Raw genomic sequence first — 20984 nt, forward strand, 5'->3', positions numbered from 1 at the left:
CATACCACCGATCGGAGCTGCCATTTAGAACTTACTTCTGATAAATGTAATACATTTAGTAGACCAATCTATATATTCTGCTTAAGGTCTAGGTGGTACCACTAGATGAACAAAAAGACGTTCGTTTTAAAAACTTTTAAAAATCAACAAGTAAAGACGTATGTCGTATATATATATAAATTAAATTTCGTAAGTTGGTCCTATATATGGTCTTTAATCATTAGATTAATATAAATACAAGATTTTTTCAGAATGTGACCTTCAATAAGATACTATTTCAATAATGAACCAAGCTCTCTATAATAATGCAAAACGTTTGAAATTATTTATTAACTATAAACTGATTTCTGTAAGAGGAGTTAAGTATATGGGAAAAAGGTTTCAATAGAACTTGGTTATGACATTTTTGCGGTTATGTCATTTTTGAAATTGGATCTTATATAAGCGGCTTGGATCATGTTCAACTTATCGTAGTAGGTCTATAAATCTTGTCAATTAAAATGGATCCGTATTTCGGACTACCAATTACGATAATTATGGACCGATCCTTACAAAATATGTGAAAGAGATAAAGGTTTATATAGAAATTCTTAATGTGGAATTTTAACACTAAAATGGTATTTATAAAGAAATTATTAGATAAAATTGAAGGGGCATAAAGCTCTACGATATATTTGTGAAGCCCATTGGTTCACCATACAAGTTTTAGTTCACGCATGAAGGTAACTGGTTTAGTTGGTGAGAGAGACCCTAATGTGAGGCAGTTGCATAAGATATGTTCCGAGGTTTCCTCTTGTTATCCACAGAATGAATTGATAGTATCTGAGACGAGAACGTCCCGTTAGTACTCCCCAATGTTTACATATTGGGGATGCCAAGCAAGTACACCCCCCCCCCCCCCCCCCCCCCCCCCCCCCCCCCCCCCAGATGAAAGTCCATCCTTTCTTCTTCAAAATGTTTAGATGAATATTAAGGTTCTTTGTGCAAAATTTTAAGAATCTAGTTCTATTAGTTTGTCCCAGATAAATGAAATTTTGCATTTAATTCATATGGGAGGTACCAAGACCCCCATTGAAAGTCCGCCCGTTATTTTCTGAATGTTCACTTGAGTGTCAAAATTCTTTATGTAAAATTTGAAGATTCTCGCTGTAATAGTTTCACAGAGAAACTAATTTTTCTATTTAATTCATATGGGGGCTCCAAGTCTCCCAAATGAAAGTCCGCTACTTTTCCTCAAAAATGTTCAGGACTACCCATTGGTTGTCCGCCAATTTATTACACAAAATGTTTGCATGGATGTTAAAGTTCTTCGTGCAAACTTTTAAGATTCTCACACTAACAGTTTACCAGATAAGTGAATTTGTGTATTTAATTCATATGGGAGGTGCAACGCCTCCTACTTCTAGTCCGCCCGCTGTTTCCCTTAAATAATCTTATTGTCACTAAAGTGTATTCGCAAAATTTGAGGACTCTATCTGTTATATTTTTTCAGATATACCGATTTTATAATTTCTTCATAAGGAAGTGCTACGCCCATTATAGCCATTCCGCACATTTTTTCCAAAAATATTCTTATGGATGTCAAAGTTGAGAACTCTAACTCTTTTAGTTTCTGAGATATGCGACTTTTAATACTTATTGAATATGCGCGTGGCACTTTGCCAACATTAAAAAAGATAACTTATAGTTCTTTCCAGATACACAGGAAGACATTGTGAAAATTTATAGATATATGTAGATAAGTACACAAATTTTGGACTACAATAAAACGTAACGAATTTGAGTATTTGGGAGAACTTAATGCAAAAAACGTATATTTTGAATTGCATTTTTTGTTCAAAATTTTAAAAAAATTATATATATTGATATAAACATCAAGAAGATTTTCGGAATAGGTATTTTAATTAATTTCCTAGAACAAATAATTTTTGTTAAATGTTATCTTTGCCATTTCCGTCTGTGACCCCAGATATATTCGGGATCCAAATAATTCTGTCAGACATGCTTTCAAGAAGTTTCCTATTTAAAATCCAAAAAAATCCTTCCATAAATAACGGAGATATGAGGAAAAATAGGGATTTTTCGGGTACAACAAACTTAAGATTGGGGACATGAGTCAACATTTTTCTGGCAACACTAATTTGATGTTTAAATCTTTTAAGGTTTGTGTCTCTACAACGTATAAAACTCACCAAACTGGTAAGTTTAGAGGTGAAATTTTAATTTTCAACAGACGGTACCGCCACGTTTAGTCTAGACAAAAACCATTTTCTAATTTTTAATTAGAAATTCTTGCTGAGCTCAGCAGCAAAGCAACTGAGAGGCGGGGTATTTCAGCGAAATTGTATGTGTTTGTGTGTCATCCCAGCAAATTTTTGCTGAGCTTGTTTGGCTTAGTAAAAATTTCCATTGTGAAAATGGAAATGACGCTACACTGGCGTGGAATTGATGCATTTTGTTATTCATTGAACATATAATTGTGCATATTTGTTTTTAATAAAAATCATATATTAAATTTTTCAATAAAAATTTTATTTTTCTCTACTAATTCAATTTTTACTAAAAATGTAGTATTTCACTAAAACGCTTTTTTCGATTTAATTATCATTTATCATTTAAAGAATAGAAAAGTACCAAATAGTTCCCACTTACAGAATATTATTCAGTCAATATCATATATTTTAAAATTAATGTTGAATTAGAAAACTGAAAAAAGTACCATTTATGAGATAAAAAGTAATAAAAAGTTATCTTCTTAAGAATTTTATTCAAGGACCAAGGACCATGTATGTTTAACAATCATCAAGAGTATCATTTGAAGAAAGTAAATAAACTACTTTTTAAAATTTTAAATAAATTGGCCCAATGAATTTGAATAAAATTAATTTTCCCATTGTTTCCCTTTTTGTTGCTTTTTTCCCCAGTCAAATGCAAAAATTTAATTACAATAAATATTACTTCTTATAGGTAAGGTTTGTTTGATATTGAAAATGGGCAATTTTAGTCCACGTTTTCGGATATCTCCCATACAAGTGGCCCCTCAAAAAGCAGCTTTAACAGTCATAACTTGTTTAAAAACGAATATAGCGATGAAATTCGACATAAATAAATTTCTTATAATCCAAAACCACTAAGCAAAAGAAAAATAATTGACCCTATACCCCATATAGGTCCCCTTCAGAAAACGACTTTAACGCTCATTAATGGTTTAAAAATACGAGAGTAGCGATGAAATTCAACAGAAATAAATTCTGTCTACCAAATTTTATGAGGATCGACCAATAATTAACCCTACTCCCTATATAAGGTTGCCTTTAAAAAATTACTTTAACGCTTATAACTGGCCTAAAAATACGAGTATATAGATAAAATTCGACATAAGTAAGTTACATTTGAGTCAAACGAGGTTTGATGGTTGGTATATAAGATTCGGTATAGCCGAATATAACACTCTTACTTATTAAAACTATTCAAATTTGTATTTATTATATAAAAGAAGAAAAATGTTACAATTAAATTGCAATTATACGCATTACCATCTTGTTTATAAAATTTGTTTTAAAAAATAAAACACGACACAAAATTTCTTTTAATAGTTTTTGCAGTTAATAATTTTGAATTTAAATTCGAAAAAAGATTTTTATTAATATTATTATAATTAAGTTCGTATGAGAATGAATGTTATTAATTACTAAATAAATATTTTTATTTTATTTTTAGGTATTAAAATTAACTTAAAAACTATTAATAAAGTAAATATATACAATGGAGTTTTATTAATATTCCTTTAAGCCAAAATAATGAACTATTAAGGCGGTCACGTTACACTGATTTCCTCATCACTATCGGAATTCGACTCGTCATAGTCATCGTAATACATTTTCATAAAATCGGGATTTTGAAATTGTGCTTGCGAAGGTGGTCCATTTAATGTTTGATGGGGTGATTGTTGTTGTTGCTGCTGCTGCTGGTGAGCCATGGCCGCTTGTTGTTGCTGCTGTTGCTGTAGGTGATGTTGCATGGCATTGGTTATGAAAATATTATTTGCCGGATGTCCTGGATGCAAAGTCATGTGATGCAAGGAGTCTGGTGCTCCCACCATGCCACCAGCACTGATATTTAACATAGTCATACGTCTTTGTTTGGCCTCATTTAAGGTGGTTTCCAGTTTAAATTTCAAATCAGCCGCCACCAAATGTTTATGCATTTCAGCATTGATTTTCGCTTGAAACTCAGCACTTGTCATGGGCATCATGCTGCCGCCACCACCATTGCCAGCAGCACTGTTGGGCGGTGATGAAGCATTGGATGATGTAGATGATTGATCATGTTGTGTTGGCAGTTTGGCTACCGTTAGCAGAGGCGGAGGTGAGGAAATTTGCATTTGTTGTGAGCTGCCGAATGAAGAGCCAATACTGGTTACTGGTTGTGGTATATGATGCATAATGGGTGGTGATTGCAGTGAATTGGGAGTTTTGGGTGAAATCATAGGCTTGGGGGTACTGGCAGCCGAGTTACTTAAGTCTTCTTTGGAATTGGGTGAATGTGGTGGTGAGACACTGCGACGTTGTGGTGACATGGCCATGGGGGATAGGGGCGTTAGAGGACGATCACCTTTGGCATCGGACAAATCAGGATTGGGATTATTTTTATTGGGCAATGTTTGATCTCTAGAGCCACCACTGGCTAAGAGTTCACGTTCCTTAGAGTTGCGCCATTTCATGCGACGATTTTGAAACCATATTTTGACCTGCAAAGTAAAAGAATTAAAACAGAAAATTAATTTATATCCTTTAAGTAGTTTATTACACATTTGCATTTGGTATCCTTTAAACAAAAAGTTTATTCTCTCTGCTTAAAATGTTAAAAGCAGATATCCTTCAATAAATGTTAAATTCTATCTTAAAACAATAAAAACATTTCACTTGTACTTTCTACAACCAAATCTCCGTTTCTATGTGTACGAAATCCTGTAAACGTATTTGTATGTCTGCAGCAGTATAATTTGAAACAAATTGATTACAAAACAGATACAAATTATTATTTGATACCATCACTACTACAACTACTACAGTCACTCACACGCATATTTGAGAAAACATTTTAATGTTTCCGTTAGCATAAAGGACATTAAAAGAGTCAGAGGACATTTAGACGCCCAGTAAATGTATATTCCTTTGTTTGTATTACTTGCGGTAGTTGTGTTGGTGATGGTGGCAAAAGTTTGAGAAGTATATGTGACTGACAGCTACGAGAAAAGGCGGTAACTTTTAATAGAAACTGTTTTTGAATTATTATCCAACTCTATTCTAGATACAGAGTGTGTGTGTGTGTCGTTGTTTGTCATCGGAAAAAAATTGTAACTTTTATGCTTGTTGGTTTAGTGAGGGGTCAAATTGTTTAAGGATTTCATTCAAACTTTTCTAAAAACTTTTTTTGGGGTTGTCGGCCCCAAAAATTAAGTGCGATTTTTTAAGCAAGTTGAATTTTTCAGTACCGTTTTTGTCTCTTGAATATATTTTGTTGTAGATGAAGTTTTTTATTCGAAAACAGCAGGCATTTTAACACTTAAAATCTATGAAAAGATTTTAATTTAATGGATTTCATAATAAGTATACTTGTTCATGTTTGTGTTAGTTCTATTAGTCTGTATTATATGGGTTGGAATCTCAATTGTTCTTTAGTTTCAGTACCCTCTTCATTTTCCAAAGTAATGGAGAATACTTAAAATTCATCCTACCCTTCTATATAGGTTAGTCCTGTATTGACTATAAACTGGACTATAGATTATACTATATTCTATAGTATTGACTCGAGATCAGTCTATAGTCTTTACTATAGATCAGTCTATAGTCTTTACTATAGATCAGTCTATAGTCTTGACTATAGATCAGTCTATAGTCTTGACTATAGATCAGTCTACAGTCTTGACAATTGATCAGTCTATATTCTTGACTATAGATCAGTCTACAGTCTTGACTATAGATCAGTCAATAGTCTTGACTTTAGATCAGTTAATAGTCTTGACCTTAGATCGGTCTGAAGTCTTGACTATAGTTCTGTCTATAGACTTGACTATAGATCAGTCTATAATCTTGACTATAGATTAGTCTATAGTCATGACTCTAAACCATTTTATAGTCTTGACTATAGTTTTGACTATAGATCAGTCTGTAAACTTGACTATAGATCAGTCTATAGACTTGACTATAGATCAGTGCAAATGCAAATGTAGTCTTGACTATAGTCATGACCGCAGATCAGTCTATAGTCTTGACTATATATCTCTCTATATTCTTGACTATAGATCACTCTATAGTCTTGACTATAGATCACTCTATAGTCTTGACTATAGATCACTCTATAGTCTTGACTATAGATCACTCTATAGTCTTGACTATAGATCACTCTATAGTCTTGACTATAGATCACCCTATAGTCTTGACTATAGATCACTCTATAGTCTCGACTATAGATCACTCTATAGTCTTGACTATAGATCACTCTATAGTTTGACTATAGATCACTCTATAGTCTTGACTATAGATCACACTATAGTCTTGACTATAGATCACTCTATAGTCTTGACTATAGATCACTATATAGTCTTGACTATAGATCACTCTATAGTCTTGACTATAGATCACTGTATAGTCTTGACTATAGATCACTCTATAGTCTTGACTATAGATCACTCAATAGTCTTGACTATTGATCACTTTATAAACTTGACTATAGATAACTCTATAAACTTGACTATAGATAACTCTATAGCCTTGACTATAGATCACTCTAAAGTCTTGATTATATTATTTAGTATTGTAGACTAGTTTTTAGTCAGTCTTTAGTGTTGACTACATATAATTTAGACTATAGACTAGTCAATGTTCCTCAAAAGGCACACACACGCATTTCAATTCAATGATTCGAACTTTAATTTGATTAACAAGTGATTTTAAACAATTATGCAAACATAAATCCATTTGAAACAATAAACTTAATAAAAAAATCTCATGAATTCCCATTAAAGAAATCCCATTTAAATCAGTATACTTTTAAGAAAACAACAAAAGCAAAAACAACAACTCCAACACTTAACATACAACAAAAATAAAACAAGTCTAATAATGTACAATAAAATTACACTAAATTGCACGCTTTATAATTAATTTCCATCAAAAACAGACATCAGTGTGTGTGCCGCACCATCATCATTTTCAGCAAATGGCAACAGGATATGGTAAGAGGTCTGAGGGGGTGGAAAAGGTACGAATACTACAGCCACTTTATAGGAAAAGGAACAAATACATATACGACAAACCAAGGAAAGTAAGAAAGAACGAATGAATGTGTGAGTGAATGAATGAAATGTATAAAAAAAGTAAAACCCATAATCATTAATCTTATCGCCGCCTTGGCTTATTATTTCAATTTACAGATTGTCGTTAGCAAACGGTACCAAAAAGAAAAAAAGGACGGACAAGAAAAGTTTGTCTAAGTTTAAATAGCAAGCAGGGTGGCAATACCTCTACAACAACAATCATATTAAAAGAGCTTAAACAAAAGAGCGCATAGATGGGTGGCTCAATTTAAGTGTTTTGTTGTAGTACTTGTTGTTGTATACGTATGAAATCCTGTGGTTTTTAATAGAAATAATACACACAATACTCAATGACCGGAAGAAGAAACAAATACAAGCATTAACAGGAAAAGGATAAGAAAACAAGAGTATTTAAGCTTAAAAGCCTTAAAGTAAATAACAAACGATACACGTGTGTTTTCAGTGTGTTCAGTGAAATAATTATATTTACAAGATTTCTTTTCTTTTTACCAGTTAATACAATTTTATGGTTTATTGCTTTTAAATATTTATTAACTTGTTGTTGCTGTTAAATGTCGAGGATTCTGGTTTATATTTTAATAAACTTATTTTGTGTTTTTTAATGATTCTTGTGGCCATTGAAGAGGAAACAGTTTATGGGAAATAAGAAAATTACCAGTTTTGTTTTAATTAAAAGTAAGTCGAGCTAAATTAGTTGTCATTAATATGAGTACCTACGAATTTTACTTAAGAAATTAATTAGTTTATGCTTTTTTTCACAAAATAGTTTTCGTTTTATGGGGAATTATATTTAGAAGAATTGAGTATTTTTTACATGGTTTAAGGAAACCTGTACTTAATGTACTTCTGAAAGTTCTCCGGATTTTCTTGAGTACGAATTAATGAATTCATTTTAGGATTGATTATTAGGTAACTAGTTTAGTAATCGATCGGTAGATTAGTCTGTAGTTGTATGAAACTTTTTTGTAAAACTTTGAATACTCAAAATTGCGTTGTAAATGGTATATTTAATTAGATTCAAATTTTATTGAAATTATCCAACAAAATGTCATAGTGCTGCTAAAGTATTCCGATTGATTGTGGTGATTGTGTTTTATGGTTTTCAAAAGTTGTGATTTTGATACGAAAGACATACACAGGCCAATAAATAGTTCGAATATAACGAATTGAAGCCAATACAGAGATTTTAAAAATACGATGATGCATATTTAAAATGCTACTTGAATATAATACAAAGCTCCTAATCGATATCAGAAATAAGTACACATTGCGATAGGGTAATACTCTGTATTTGGTGTGACCAAAAGGATTTTGAGCTATTGGAAACTTGCGAGATCATCACATGGATTTACGAATGCAACTGATTCGTTTAATGTTAGTAAGTTGATTAGATATGAAAGCGTAATAAGTTGAGCGTCTAAAAAAAACAATAACAAATTGTATAACAATCGGAAATTGCTCATCCTGGCGTTTGAAATATGATAAATTTAAAAATTATTTTGTAACCCTATTTCAAGCATTTGGAAGATCTATAGTTGTTTATTATGTAATCACAATTAAAATTATACTTAAAAATTGTAAAAAAATATTAAAAAATGATTCGAAACTAATTACAAAAAGAGAACATAAAATATTCATTTAGAAGAGTTGGGAAAAATTAATTATAATTATAATATTTGTTTATGTTTAACAATCTTCTTAGGATGATATTTGGCTGACTAATCACTAAACTAAATTCGGTGATTAGTGATCCAATTAGTTGGGTCTTAAAAATTATTTCAATTATTAAACAAAACGTGATTTTTTTTCGAAAAATAAAAACAATTTTCATCAGGCTTTGCCTACGGTATCATAGACGATCATGTGCCAAATTTCATTATGTTCAAAATTGCGACCTGTAATTTGAATACAAAGTTTACAAGCCCTATTGGGAGGTTCAGTTGAATGGGGACTGGGTGAAATAATGGAGCGATGTTAACCATTTTCAATAGGCTTTGTCTACAATACCAAATTTCATTGAATTATCATCAAAATTGCGACCTGTACAAGGTTTACATGGACGGACATAGCTAAGTCGACTTAGAAAATGATTCTGAGCCGATTGTTATACTTTAAGTTGGATATAGGACCAATATTATTGTGCATTACAAACATCAGCACAAACCCAATATACCCTCCCCACTAAAGTGGTGTAGGGTATAATGACAATAATATTATTCGAAATTGACTCTAAAATGACCAATATTATGACTCAAAATAGATACAAAAATTAGTCAGAAGTTCGGCTCATAAATGAATCTTTAAGAAGAGTCGTGGGCAATGTTCCATTTTCTTCAGCTAAATGTATCATTTATGATCAGAAAATGAGCGCATTTGTGATCATATTAATAGTGCAGAAGAGTCACAATTGACTCGAATGTAATTAAAGACTTCAGTGGTTGTTTCGTCTCTCCCGCCATTCGATTATAATTTGTTCGATCAATACATAATTCTCCCTTTGCCATCAGAAATGGGTTATAAGAAATTGGCTTAATTCGTTCTAGATCTCAAAATATAACAGTTCTTTTGGAGCAACTTAATACATTTAATAAAATCAAAAATTACTTTCCAAATTTACAATTTTCCATAGCAAATTTTAATAACAAATTAATCTAACACATTCTTCCAGCTATAAAATTGAACTGTAATTAATTTCACGTGATTATGCTTCCGTTACGCACATGTTGATTTCATTTAAACGCACATACATATAAAACTTATTAAAATGTTATAAATAAATCAATGTCATAAAAAAAATCCACAGAGAATGTTACCAAAGAAAAAAAAATCACCAAATGTTACACATCGCATATATAAATAAAAGAAATAATAATCATAATTTAAAAGCTAAAACTAAAAACGTCTACAAACAACTCCTTTTTATGAGTAAAATATTAGAGTAGCTAGTAATATCTAACAAAAGTATGATGAATACAACAGAAAAGGTCTAAATAAAGCGTTCACAATAAAAACAATTAAATTATTATAAGTTACTTTTACTGGCAACATATTTAACTGACATATTATTGCCCTAAACTGGCAAAACCTCCCCCCTAACAGCGCAAACGAACGTAATACTTGTTTAATGCTCACCCTTAAAATGGGAAACGGAAGAAACCGAAAGCAACTAACAAATTGTTTAAGCAAATAAAAGTATAGTAAACTTTTAGGAGTTAATGTATGTTTGTGTGTTTCTATATCAAATAACTTTTTGACTTCATTCGTTTGGTTTGTCAGTTTATGTATGCTGCAAAGCATGAATAATATTTAGAAAACATTTTACTACAGAAAAGCAAAAAAAGGAATTTGAAACAGCAAGTTAAATATTTGCAACGCTTTGCAACATATGTTTCACTAATGAGTCTCTAAATACTCAGAGATTCTACTTCTTCTATAGATTTGTATTTTGTTTTTAAGGGTAGTTGATTGTCTAAATAACTCTGTTCCTGTCTTTTTTCCTGTTTTGCAAGGGTATTTCAAAAGATATAGGGTTTAAATATGTGTTTAATGTTATTCGATATTATGCATAATAGCAAATTAAATAGTGTCTGGAGAATAGTGTTTTTATATAAATGTGGTTGAGTGGTGGTGGTGTGTGCGTGTGGTCGTTCTTTTTATTTGCCTGTTAGATATTATTAAGTGCTGTATGTATTTAGCAATATGTTTTGGATTAAATTTCATAGTGTTATCAATTGATTTGTATTAAGTGTAAATATTTAATAAATTTGTTAAGTTGTTCTTTGGGCAAATTTTTCTCTATTAATATGCTGGTTAATAAGTTACTGAAGTATGTAAAGTTTGAGAAGAGAAAATTAAAAAAATCGACTAGTCTATAGTCTATAATCTAGTCTGGTCTATAATCTAGTCTATAGTCTAGTCAATAGTCTAGTCTATAGTCTAGTCTATAGTCTAGTCTATAGTCTAGTCTATAGTCTATTCTATAGACTAGTATATAGTCTAGTATATAGTCTAGTCTATAGTCTAGTCTATAGTCTAGTCTATAGTCTAGTCTATAGTCTAGTCTATAGTCTAGTCTATAGTCTAGTCTATAGTCTAGTCTATAGTCTAGTCTATAGTCTAGTCTATAGTCTAGTCTATAGTCTAGTCTATAGTCTAGTCTATAGTCTAGTCTATAGTCTAGTCTTTAGTCTAGTCTATAGTCCAGTCTATAGTCTAGTCTATAGTCTAGTCTACTCCATAGTCTAGTCTATAGTCTAGTTTGGCGATTAGTTAATAGTGTATTTTTTAGTTTAGTCTATATTCTAATCTATAGCCTAGTCTATGGTTTAGTCTTTAATCTAACTTATATTTTATTCTAAAAAATCTGTATTTATTTGTCGACAAAATTTATTGTTATATTCCCATTATTTGTCAACCCAATTTAAACATTCCGACAAATACTTTAAATATCCTTGCAAATCTTTAAACAACTTAAAAAATGAGATAAACGAAATAAATAAATAAAAACACGATAAAAAATCAAACAAAATCCCATTAAGAATCAGTTGAGTAAATAAACCATGTTATTTATATTATTTATGCCTTTTTTGTTGATTCCCAGTACTATTTACAACTTCCCCAAAAAATTTAATGGGAATTTCACATCTTTTGTTATTTCCGTACGAATTTTTTATTCATTTATAATTCTTTAAGCAAATCAAAAACAGATAAATGTGTGGTTTTGACTAAACACTTTTGCTGGGTGGATAAAAATATATATTAAAAAAAACTTAACAACAACAAATAAAATCACACAAATAAATAAAATAAATATTTATAAAATATATTGGTTTAACAAACATGAGGGAGATTTTAAATGGTTCATTTCCAGTGTCATATAAAGAATGTTCGCATTTCTGCAAACGAATGAGAATGTTGTAAGCGGTAAATGACACGTTTTGTGTCGCGTGTTTCAATTTAGTACTTTTTTACAATATTGTGTGTGTGTGTTTGTGTATTTGAGATGAATATTTGAGTTGCGATTAAATATTCAAATAAACCAACCATTAAGTTTATTGCCTTAAGTTGTTGGCGTTGTTTTTTTTTCTGTTCGTTTAGTTTTTTTTTTATAAAATCGATTTCCGTTTCTTAATGTTTGTGTGTATTTGTGCCTTAAGTGATTTTAATGCGAAAATATTCATGTATTTGTCAGGTACTTAAATTAATTTCTTATCTTATTTATAATCATATCTTCAAGGACTTTTATTTTGCGGTTAAATTTTTTTTTCAAAAGGATTTTGTTTGTTGTCTTTTGTTAAAGAAATATGTTGAAAAGCTTAAGGGGGATATTTAATATAAGTTTGCTGTCCGTTTCCTAATTATTAAGACTTATCGAAAAGTTATTGATATTACAGCAATATTATGCGTTGCTGGTATCTTCTTGAATAGGATTCAATGTATTCTGAAATTGACGCTTCTTTGGTTTAAATACATATTTCGTAGCTGAAGAGTCTTCTTGGCCTTTCTTCATAGTTTATATCCTTTCCGTTTAAAAGTCTTACCATAAAATCTGCATTACAGACATGTTAAACTCAGGTCAGACTGGTCCAATTCGGAAATTGGTTTTACTATCAAAAGAGGGCGTGGCACCACTGAAATTAATTAAATACAAATATTCTAATATCTTGAAGGAGATTAGATCTAGAATCATAAATTCATATGAACATTCGGAGAAAATGTTAATATGGGGCGTGGCACCTCTCATATGAATTAAACACAAAAATGCTAATATCTGGAAGACTATTAGATCTAAAAACTTAAATTTTTTAAATTTTTCACGAAGAACTCTAATATTCATATAAACATTTGAAGAAAAATTTCCAACAGGGGGCGTGACACCTCCTATATTAATTAAATGTAAAAATTTTAAAATCTGGAACAGCTTTAACATTTATGTGTTATGTGTTATTGATATGAACATTTGGAGGAAAATTGGAAGGTGTAAAAAATAGGGGGCATGGTACCTATATCTGGAAGTCTATTAGATCTAGAAACCTCAATTTTTGCACGAACAACTCTAATATTCATATAAACATTTGAAGAAAAATTTCCAACAGGGGGCGTGACACCTCCTATATTAATTAAATGTAAAAATCTTAAAATCTGGAACAGCTTTAACATTTATGTGTTTATTTGATGGAAAATGGACGAGACTAACAATATGTCGCGTCGCCCGCCCAACTTTCACATTCAGGCATGACACGTCCTCTAAGAACTAAAAATGCTAATATCTGGTAGACTATTAGAGATAACTTAGACATCCACCTGAACATTTGGGGGATATTGGCTTGATTATCATAAGAGGGCATGGCACCTACCATATGAGCTAAATATAAACTGTATCTGAAACAATCTAAATCTTCGCTTTTCCAATAAATTAAATTCTATTATGCTGGACTTTGTATTAAAAAGACACTTAGAAAGTTGTTATTGTTTTAAATCGTAATTTTAAACACAAAATGTCAATTCTACTATGAGAAAACAAAATTAATATCTAAAACTTCAATAATAAGTTAATTATTTTATTTTTAACGCAAATATGTAATGATAGTGGCAATTAAAATGTTTTGCTAATATTAGCAATTGAAAATAATATATTTTGATGTGAACTAATTTAAACCATAAATGTCATGGTTTAATTTAATTATAGGATTTTATCTAAATAATGACAGCAAGTTTAGTTATTTATTTACACCTAATACTGTATATAAAAGTGTTTTTGTGTTAAAACTATAAGTTTTTTGTAACAAAACTAATTGCAAAATTTCCTATTAGTAAGCGATTGTGGTAAGTACTTATTTAACTCCCTATTTGTAAGCGTGTCCCCATTAACATTACCGTGTTCAGTGCAATAATTCAAATGTTTTTTTCCATTCTTTCCTGCATTCTTTTATATTTTTACTACTTTGGATGTTCTTTTTTTCTAGGTTTCTATTGTTATACGAGTTCTAAGTGTTCTACAAATTTGCGTCAACATAGTTTTAAAGGTGATAACCCCTTATGTTGTTAAAATAATTAAAAATTGTAAAAAAACAACAATAAACAAAATAGTGCGTCATAAATTGTACTGCATTTTATTATAAAACAACTTTCAATTAAAAAACAGTAAATAAAAAGAAAAATTTTAATTTTATCTTATGGGTCAATTATGGACTGATCTTTGCGGAATTTGAAAGTGTTTAGTTGAAATATAATAAAATACTTTCTGCTGAATTTAATCTTAATAACTTTTAATGTTTTATTAGTTTTTGCTTTGAAACTGATTACTAAATTAGTACGTTTTTAGTACATTTTTTTTAAATGTCGATGTATACTTTTATGTAAAAACTATTCCAAAAAGTACAGTAAAATAACTTGTTAATGGAGCACTGAGTAAGCGAAAAGTCTAAAAGACGTGTTACACTGTTGTCAGATCTTACAACGTTGTCAGTAAAATGTTTAGATAATATTTAACAATCGTATGAACTTACAATTTTTCTTTTGCAACGATGTCAGAAAAAGCATTATTGACAATGTTACAAAACAAAATTTGTAAGTTGGCAGTTTTATTAGACATTTTCTGTACATTTTACTGCCAACGTTGTAAGATCTAACAACCGTATATGCATAGCAAAACAAACACATAAAAACTGTAGAGCCAGGTTTAAGCCCGAGAAAGTCTGGTAAGCACAGTTGTTTTATAAACCCTGTCGAACAAAAATTATTAGTTATTCACCCCAAAAGTAAGTACTTCAGCATTACTTCAATATTACATGCCAGCTAACCGTGTTTCCTGGGATTTTACCTGGACTTTTTTATGGATATGACTTCAGCACACCTATATCGATCATTTTTTTAAACTTTTTCAAACAAAATTTAATTGTTTATTTTATCTACAAATATATGTATGTATATGTATACCCAGTAAAAACTTTCATTACCATGTAAGTAGTTAAAATGCTAAAATTAACTTACACAATAGCATTTTAAGTTATTATTTTAACACGGTGATGTCATTGTAGGCAAGTACTTACCACAAACGATTACAAGAAATTAGAAAAAGTAGTCATTGTAAATCACATGAATAAACGTATACAACGTATACACACGAATAAACGTATATTCACTGGCAAGATGACTAATGAATTAGAAAGTATTTATATAACACATTATTAGTAAGACCTTATTAAACTACATCTATGTAATCCAGACCATATGAAGTAGTTATTGAAAAGTATGTTATTGGGCAAGTAATTACAATTGAAAGCCATTACTCAGCTTTGCTGGGTATATATACTAATATTTATAAATTTCATCCCAAGAATTTTGAATTGTTGTTCAGTTTGGTTTCTTTTTTTTGTTGTTGATGACTGAATGAAGTGCGTTTGTTAAAAATGTCATTTAACGCGACAATAATGGTTGCAATAATACTTGAAATGATGAATTGCACCTGAATTGCACCGTTTGTCATTTGTGGGGCCCCAAAACAATACACACAGATACAAACTATATACATACATCGAACATTTATGCGCTTGCTATATACATATATAGAGAAAGATGAATGAATGAATGGCATTTTAACGTTGTTGTAAACCAACGAATGCATATTTATGGCTCAAAAATCATAAAATGACCACAATGCAGTGAAAACAGAGAAATAGTAGGGGTTTTGCAATTGTCCCTTAAAATATATAACTATAGTCTTGCCTTGTTGCTTTGGAAAGTGTATGACTGTGCTTTCTATGCACAACAATATTTATGAGCTTTTGTTGCATGCTGCTATGGAAGAATTCCTCAACGAAATATTTCTCAAATAAAAATGTTGAATTTTTAGATTTTTATTTTTCATATATAAAACAAAATGCATATATGATTGTATGCAATCCATATGATGGCTGGCAGGAACTCACTCTAACCAGGGCAGAGTTCATTCTTTTGTAATACTCGTGATTTTTTTTTGCAGTTTTTATCATTTTATGTATATTTGACCAGCCATAGCCATATGTATTCAAGTTTGCATATATTCCTTATGTGACATTTTTGCCTTAACATCCTTTCAAGACCTCCTCTCCTTTCATAGGCCAAAAAAATACACCCTATAACACTTTCCAACTAACAAGCACATTTTCAATGACCATCAACACAAGTGTTGAATTTTACACTGCTTGTTGTTAATATACCTTCCGGCTTTGACATGTATCCCCACTGCCTTTAAACGACACAAAAATATTCTTAAACAAAAAACTGTCTCCTGCTGTGGTCACATATGACCAAAAACGCCATCAGTGATTTTAGCATTTTTTTGACAGTTTATTTTTTCCCAGATTCTTTTAAAGCTCCATTTTGGGGGAGTTAAAAATTGGCAAAAAAGGAACACAACAGATTTTATGACACTTTGATTTTTTTGGACTCTCTATTTCATGTTTTAGGACTTTAATTTGTCCTTTTTTTTGCATTCTATTTTAAAAATATTTATGTATATATGTTTGTATATATATGTATATGTTATTGTTTTTTGATTTCCTATTAAATTGCCGACAATATAATAAATGGTCAATCAAATAAATGCTTTTGACAAATGATAAATAATAGCATGATTTTATAGAGTTTTTTCAACTATTCAATTGTTTTATAGTTTTATGATTATGTGGTATGTTGGTACATTTTTATGATAAAAACTTTATAAAAAATACGGAGCAAAATAAATCGATAATTGACGAGAAATAGAAATTTAAAAAAAAATTAAGAAAACCAAAAGCCGACTAATATGTGAGTGTCATCAAATTTACGATTCAGAAATTAGAAGTTAATTTTGGAAAGTGGTCCAATAAATGGACTAATGCAGCACCATCGAAATTTGAAAGTTTTTCTAGTTTATAATCAAGTCTATAATCTTGACTGAAGTCTAGTCTATAGTCCAATCTATAGTCTAGCATAGTCTAGTTTATAGTCTAGGCTATAGTCTAGTCTATAGCCTAGTCTATAGTCTAGTGTATAGTATAGTCTATAGTCTAGTCTAAAGTGTAGGCTATTGTGTAGTCTATAATGTAGGCTATTGTGTAGTCTATAGCCTAGTTTATAGTCTAGGCTATAGCCTAGTCTATAGTCTAGTGTATAGTATAGTCTATAGTCTAGTCTATAGTGTAGGCTATTGTGTAGTCTATAGTGTAGGCTATTGTGTAGTCTATAGTCTAGTCTATAGACTAGTATATAGTCTAGTTTATAGTTTAGTTTATAGTCTAGTTCATAGTCTAGTCTATTGTCTAGTCTATAGTCTAGTCTACAATATAGTCTACAGTCTATTGTATAGTCTATAGTGTAGTCTATAGTCCAGTCTATAGTCTAGTCTATAGTCTAGTCTATAGTCTAGTCTATAGCCCAGTCTATAGTCTAGTCTGTAGTCTATTCTATAGTCTAGTCTATAGTGTAGACTCTAGTCTAGTCAATATTTTAGCCTATAGTCTAGTCTATTATATAGTCTATAGTCTAGTATATAGTATAGTCTATAGTATTGTCTATAGTCTAGTCTATAGTCTAGTTTATAGTCTAGTTTATAGTCTAGTTTATAGTCTAATTTATAGTCTAGTTTATAGTCTAGTCAATTGTCTAGTCTATAGTCTAGTCTATATTCTAGTCTATAATCTGGTCTATAGTATAGTCTATAGTCTAGTCTATAGTCTAGTCTATAGTCTAGTCTATAGTCTAGTCTATAGTCTAGTCTATAGTCTAGTCTATAGTCTAGTCTATAGTCTAGTCTATAGTCTAGTCTATAGTCTAGTCTATAGTCTAGTCTATAGTCTAGTCTAGTCTAGTCTATAGTCCAGTCTACAGTTTAGTCTATAGTAAAATCTATAGCCTAGTCTATGATCTAATCTAAAGTCTAGTCTATAGTCTAGTCTATAGTCTAATCTATAGTATATTCTATAGTCTAGTCTTTAGTCTAGTCTATAGTCTAGTATAGTATATAGTCTACAGTCTATAGTCTATAGCCTATAGTCTATAGTCTATAGTCTATAGTCTAGTCTATAGTCTATAGTATATGGTCTATAGTCTATAATCTATAGTCTATAGCCTATAGTCTATAGTCTATAGTCTATAGTATATAGTCTAGTCTAAAGTCTAAAGTCTAAAGTCTAAAGTCTAAAGTCTTAAGTCTAAAGTCTAAAGTCTAAAGTCTAAAGTCTAAAGTCTAAAGTCTAAAGTCTAAAGTCTAAAGTCTAAAGTCTAAAGTCTAAAGTCTAAAGTCTAAAGTCTAAAGTCTAAAGTCTAGTCTAGTCTAGTTTAGTTTAGTCTAGTCTAGTCTAGTCTAGTCTAGTCTAGTCTAGTCTAGTCTAGTTTAGTCTAGTCTAGTTTAGTCTAGTCTATAGTCTAGTTTATAGACTACTCTATAGTCTGGTCTTTAGTCTAGTCTATAGTCTGGTCTATAGTCTTGTCTATGGTCTATTTTATAGTCTAGCCTATAAACAGTATAGCATATAGTCTAACCGATAGTCTAGTCTATAGTCTAGTCTATAGTCTACTATATAGCCTTGTCTGTAGTCTAGTCTATAGTCTGCTCTATAATCTAGTCTATTTCCTAGTCTTAAGTCTAGTCAATAGTACAGTCTAAAGATTAGTCGATACTCTAGTCTATAGTCTAATATATAGTCTGGATTATAAACGGTCTAGCATATAGCCTAATCTATAGTCTAGTCTATAGTCTAGTATATAGCCTAGTCTATAGTCTAATCAATAGTCTAGTCTATAGTCTGGTCTATAGTCTGGTCTATAGTCAAGTCTATAGTTTAGTCAATAGTACAGTCTAGGGATTAGTCCATTGTTTAATCTATAGACTACTATATAGTCTGGTCTATAGCAAAATCTATAGTAGCATTCTATAGTCTAGTCTAACGTGTTGTAGGATGAAGGCAGAATATCATTAGCCACAGGCATTTGTAATTGAGAAAAAGGTAAAATAAAAAACTTAATCGTTTTTTGAAACAAATTTCTTTCATGACACTACAGAAAAATAGTAAATATAAAAAAACAATAACAATGAATTTAAAATTGCAAATTTCTGTAACGAATTAACAGAAGTCAAAATGTAATCGATCACAACTCAATTATTTAACAAAATACAAAGAATAAAATAATAACAATTACACATCATTATCATATGAGCCAAACAAGCAGAAATCACAAATAAAAAGCAGTTGTTATGCCCATAACACACACGTCTATATATGAGATCCTTAAACACAATCAATGCATGTATGTATGTGAGCAAATGAATGATTAAATACAATTGTCCTTTTGTTTCTATTCCTGTCTGATGTCACATGTTACGCCAAATTAGTGCAGTATTTTTTTGTTTCTCTGTTTTCGTTTAGCTGTTGAAATATCAACCATAATTACGTTTAGTTTTTTTTTTGAAACATAAAAGTGTTGCTAATTAGTTTTTGACAGCAATCGATCAAATTTTTATATTTCTTTTCATATTTATTGCAGAAATATTTTTTCAGACGTAAGAAAATTTTTGACTAATGAAGTTATAATGTGGTGTAACATTTTCAAATAATTTATATAATACTTTGAATTTTGGGAAAAGAAGGCGAGCTCACAATTTTTGGATTGAATGATTTTTATAATATACATATGTATGGTTTGCTGAAGGCAAAATCTGTTGTTTTTATTTTTTTAATTAAGAATTATTTAACAAAATCGGAAGCATCTTGATCTTTTTCATAATTGCTTAAAAAAACATTAATTTCTACTAGAAAGGTCCTCTAGAACTGAATTATAAAAACATGTTTATTGCTCTTTCTAGTCTTATCCATAGTCTTTAATCATGTCTATAATCATATATAGAGTCAGTCTCTAAAGGCTAATTTTAGCCTATATTTAGTCTAAATCTATTTTGTAGTCTACTATATAGTTTAATCTGTAGTCTAGTCATAGCTTAGACTATGGGTACGTATAGTCTTATATATATTCTAGTCTATAGTCTAATCTATAATCTAGTATATAGTCTAATCTAAATTCTAGTCTATAGTCTTGTTTATAATTTAGTCTATAGTCGACTCTATAGTCTAGTCTATAGACAATTCTAATCTATATTTTAGTCTATAGTCACGTCTATAGTCTAGTCTATAGTCTATTCTATAGTCTAGTCTATAGTCTAGTCTATAGTCTAGTCTACAGTCTAGTCTAGTCTATAGTCTAGTCTAGTCTATAGTCTAGTCTATAGTCTAGTCTATAGTCTAGTCTATAGTCTAGTCTATAGTCTAGTCTATAGTCTAGTCTATAGTCTAGTCTATAGTCTAGTCTAGTCTATAGTCTAGTCTATAGTCTAGTCTATAGTCTAGTCTATAGTCTAGTCTTTAGTCTAGTCTATAGTCTAGTCTATAGTCTAGTCTATAGTCTAGTCTATAGTCTAGTCTATAGTCTATTCTATAGTCTTGGCTATAGTCTAGTCTATAGTCTAGTTTATAGTCTAGTCTGTAGTCTAGTTTATAGTCTAGTCTATTGTCTAGTTTATAGTCTAGTCTATGGTCTACTCTATAGTCTAGTCTATAGTCTAGTCTATAGTCTAGTCTATAGTCTAGTCTATAGTCTAGTCTATAGTCTAGTCTATAGTCTAGTC

At 30.4% G+C, this 20984-nt stretch overlaps 1 protein-coding gene across 1 annotated transcript in view; it reads right to left on the reverse strand.

Moving 5' to 3' along the window:
• Positions 1-3668: 3668 nt before the first annotated feature.
• Positions 3669-20984, reverse strand: part of LOC111683301 (probable serine/threonine-protein kinase DDB_G0267686) — a 32415-nt gene continuing 15099 nt past the window's right edge. Inside the window, exon 5 of the mRNA XM_023445355.2 lies at positions 3669-4750. Within this exon, the coding sequence (XP_023301123.2) occupies positions 3818-4750 (933 nt within the window). The 3' untranslated portion in view covers positions 3669-3817. The remainder of the gene's footprint in view (positions 4751-20984) is intronic.

Source organism: Lucilia cuprina, chromosome 5, assembly GCF_022045245.1.
Source record: "Lucilia cuprina isolate Lc7/37 chromosome 5, ASM2204524v1, whole genome shotgun sequence".
NCBI classification, from domain to species: Eukaryota; Metazoa; Arthropoda; class Insecta; order Diptera; family Calliphoridae; genus Lucilia; species Lucilia cuprina.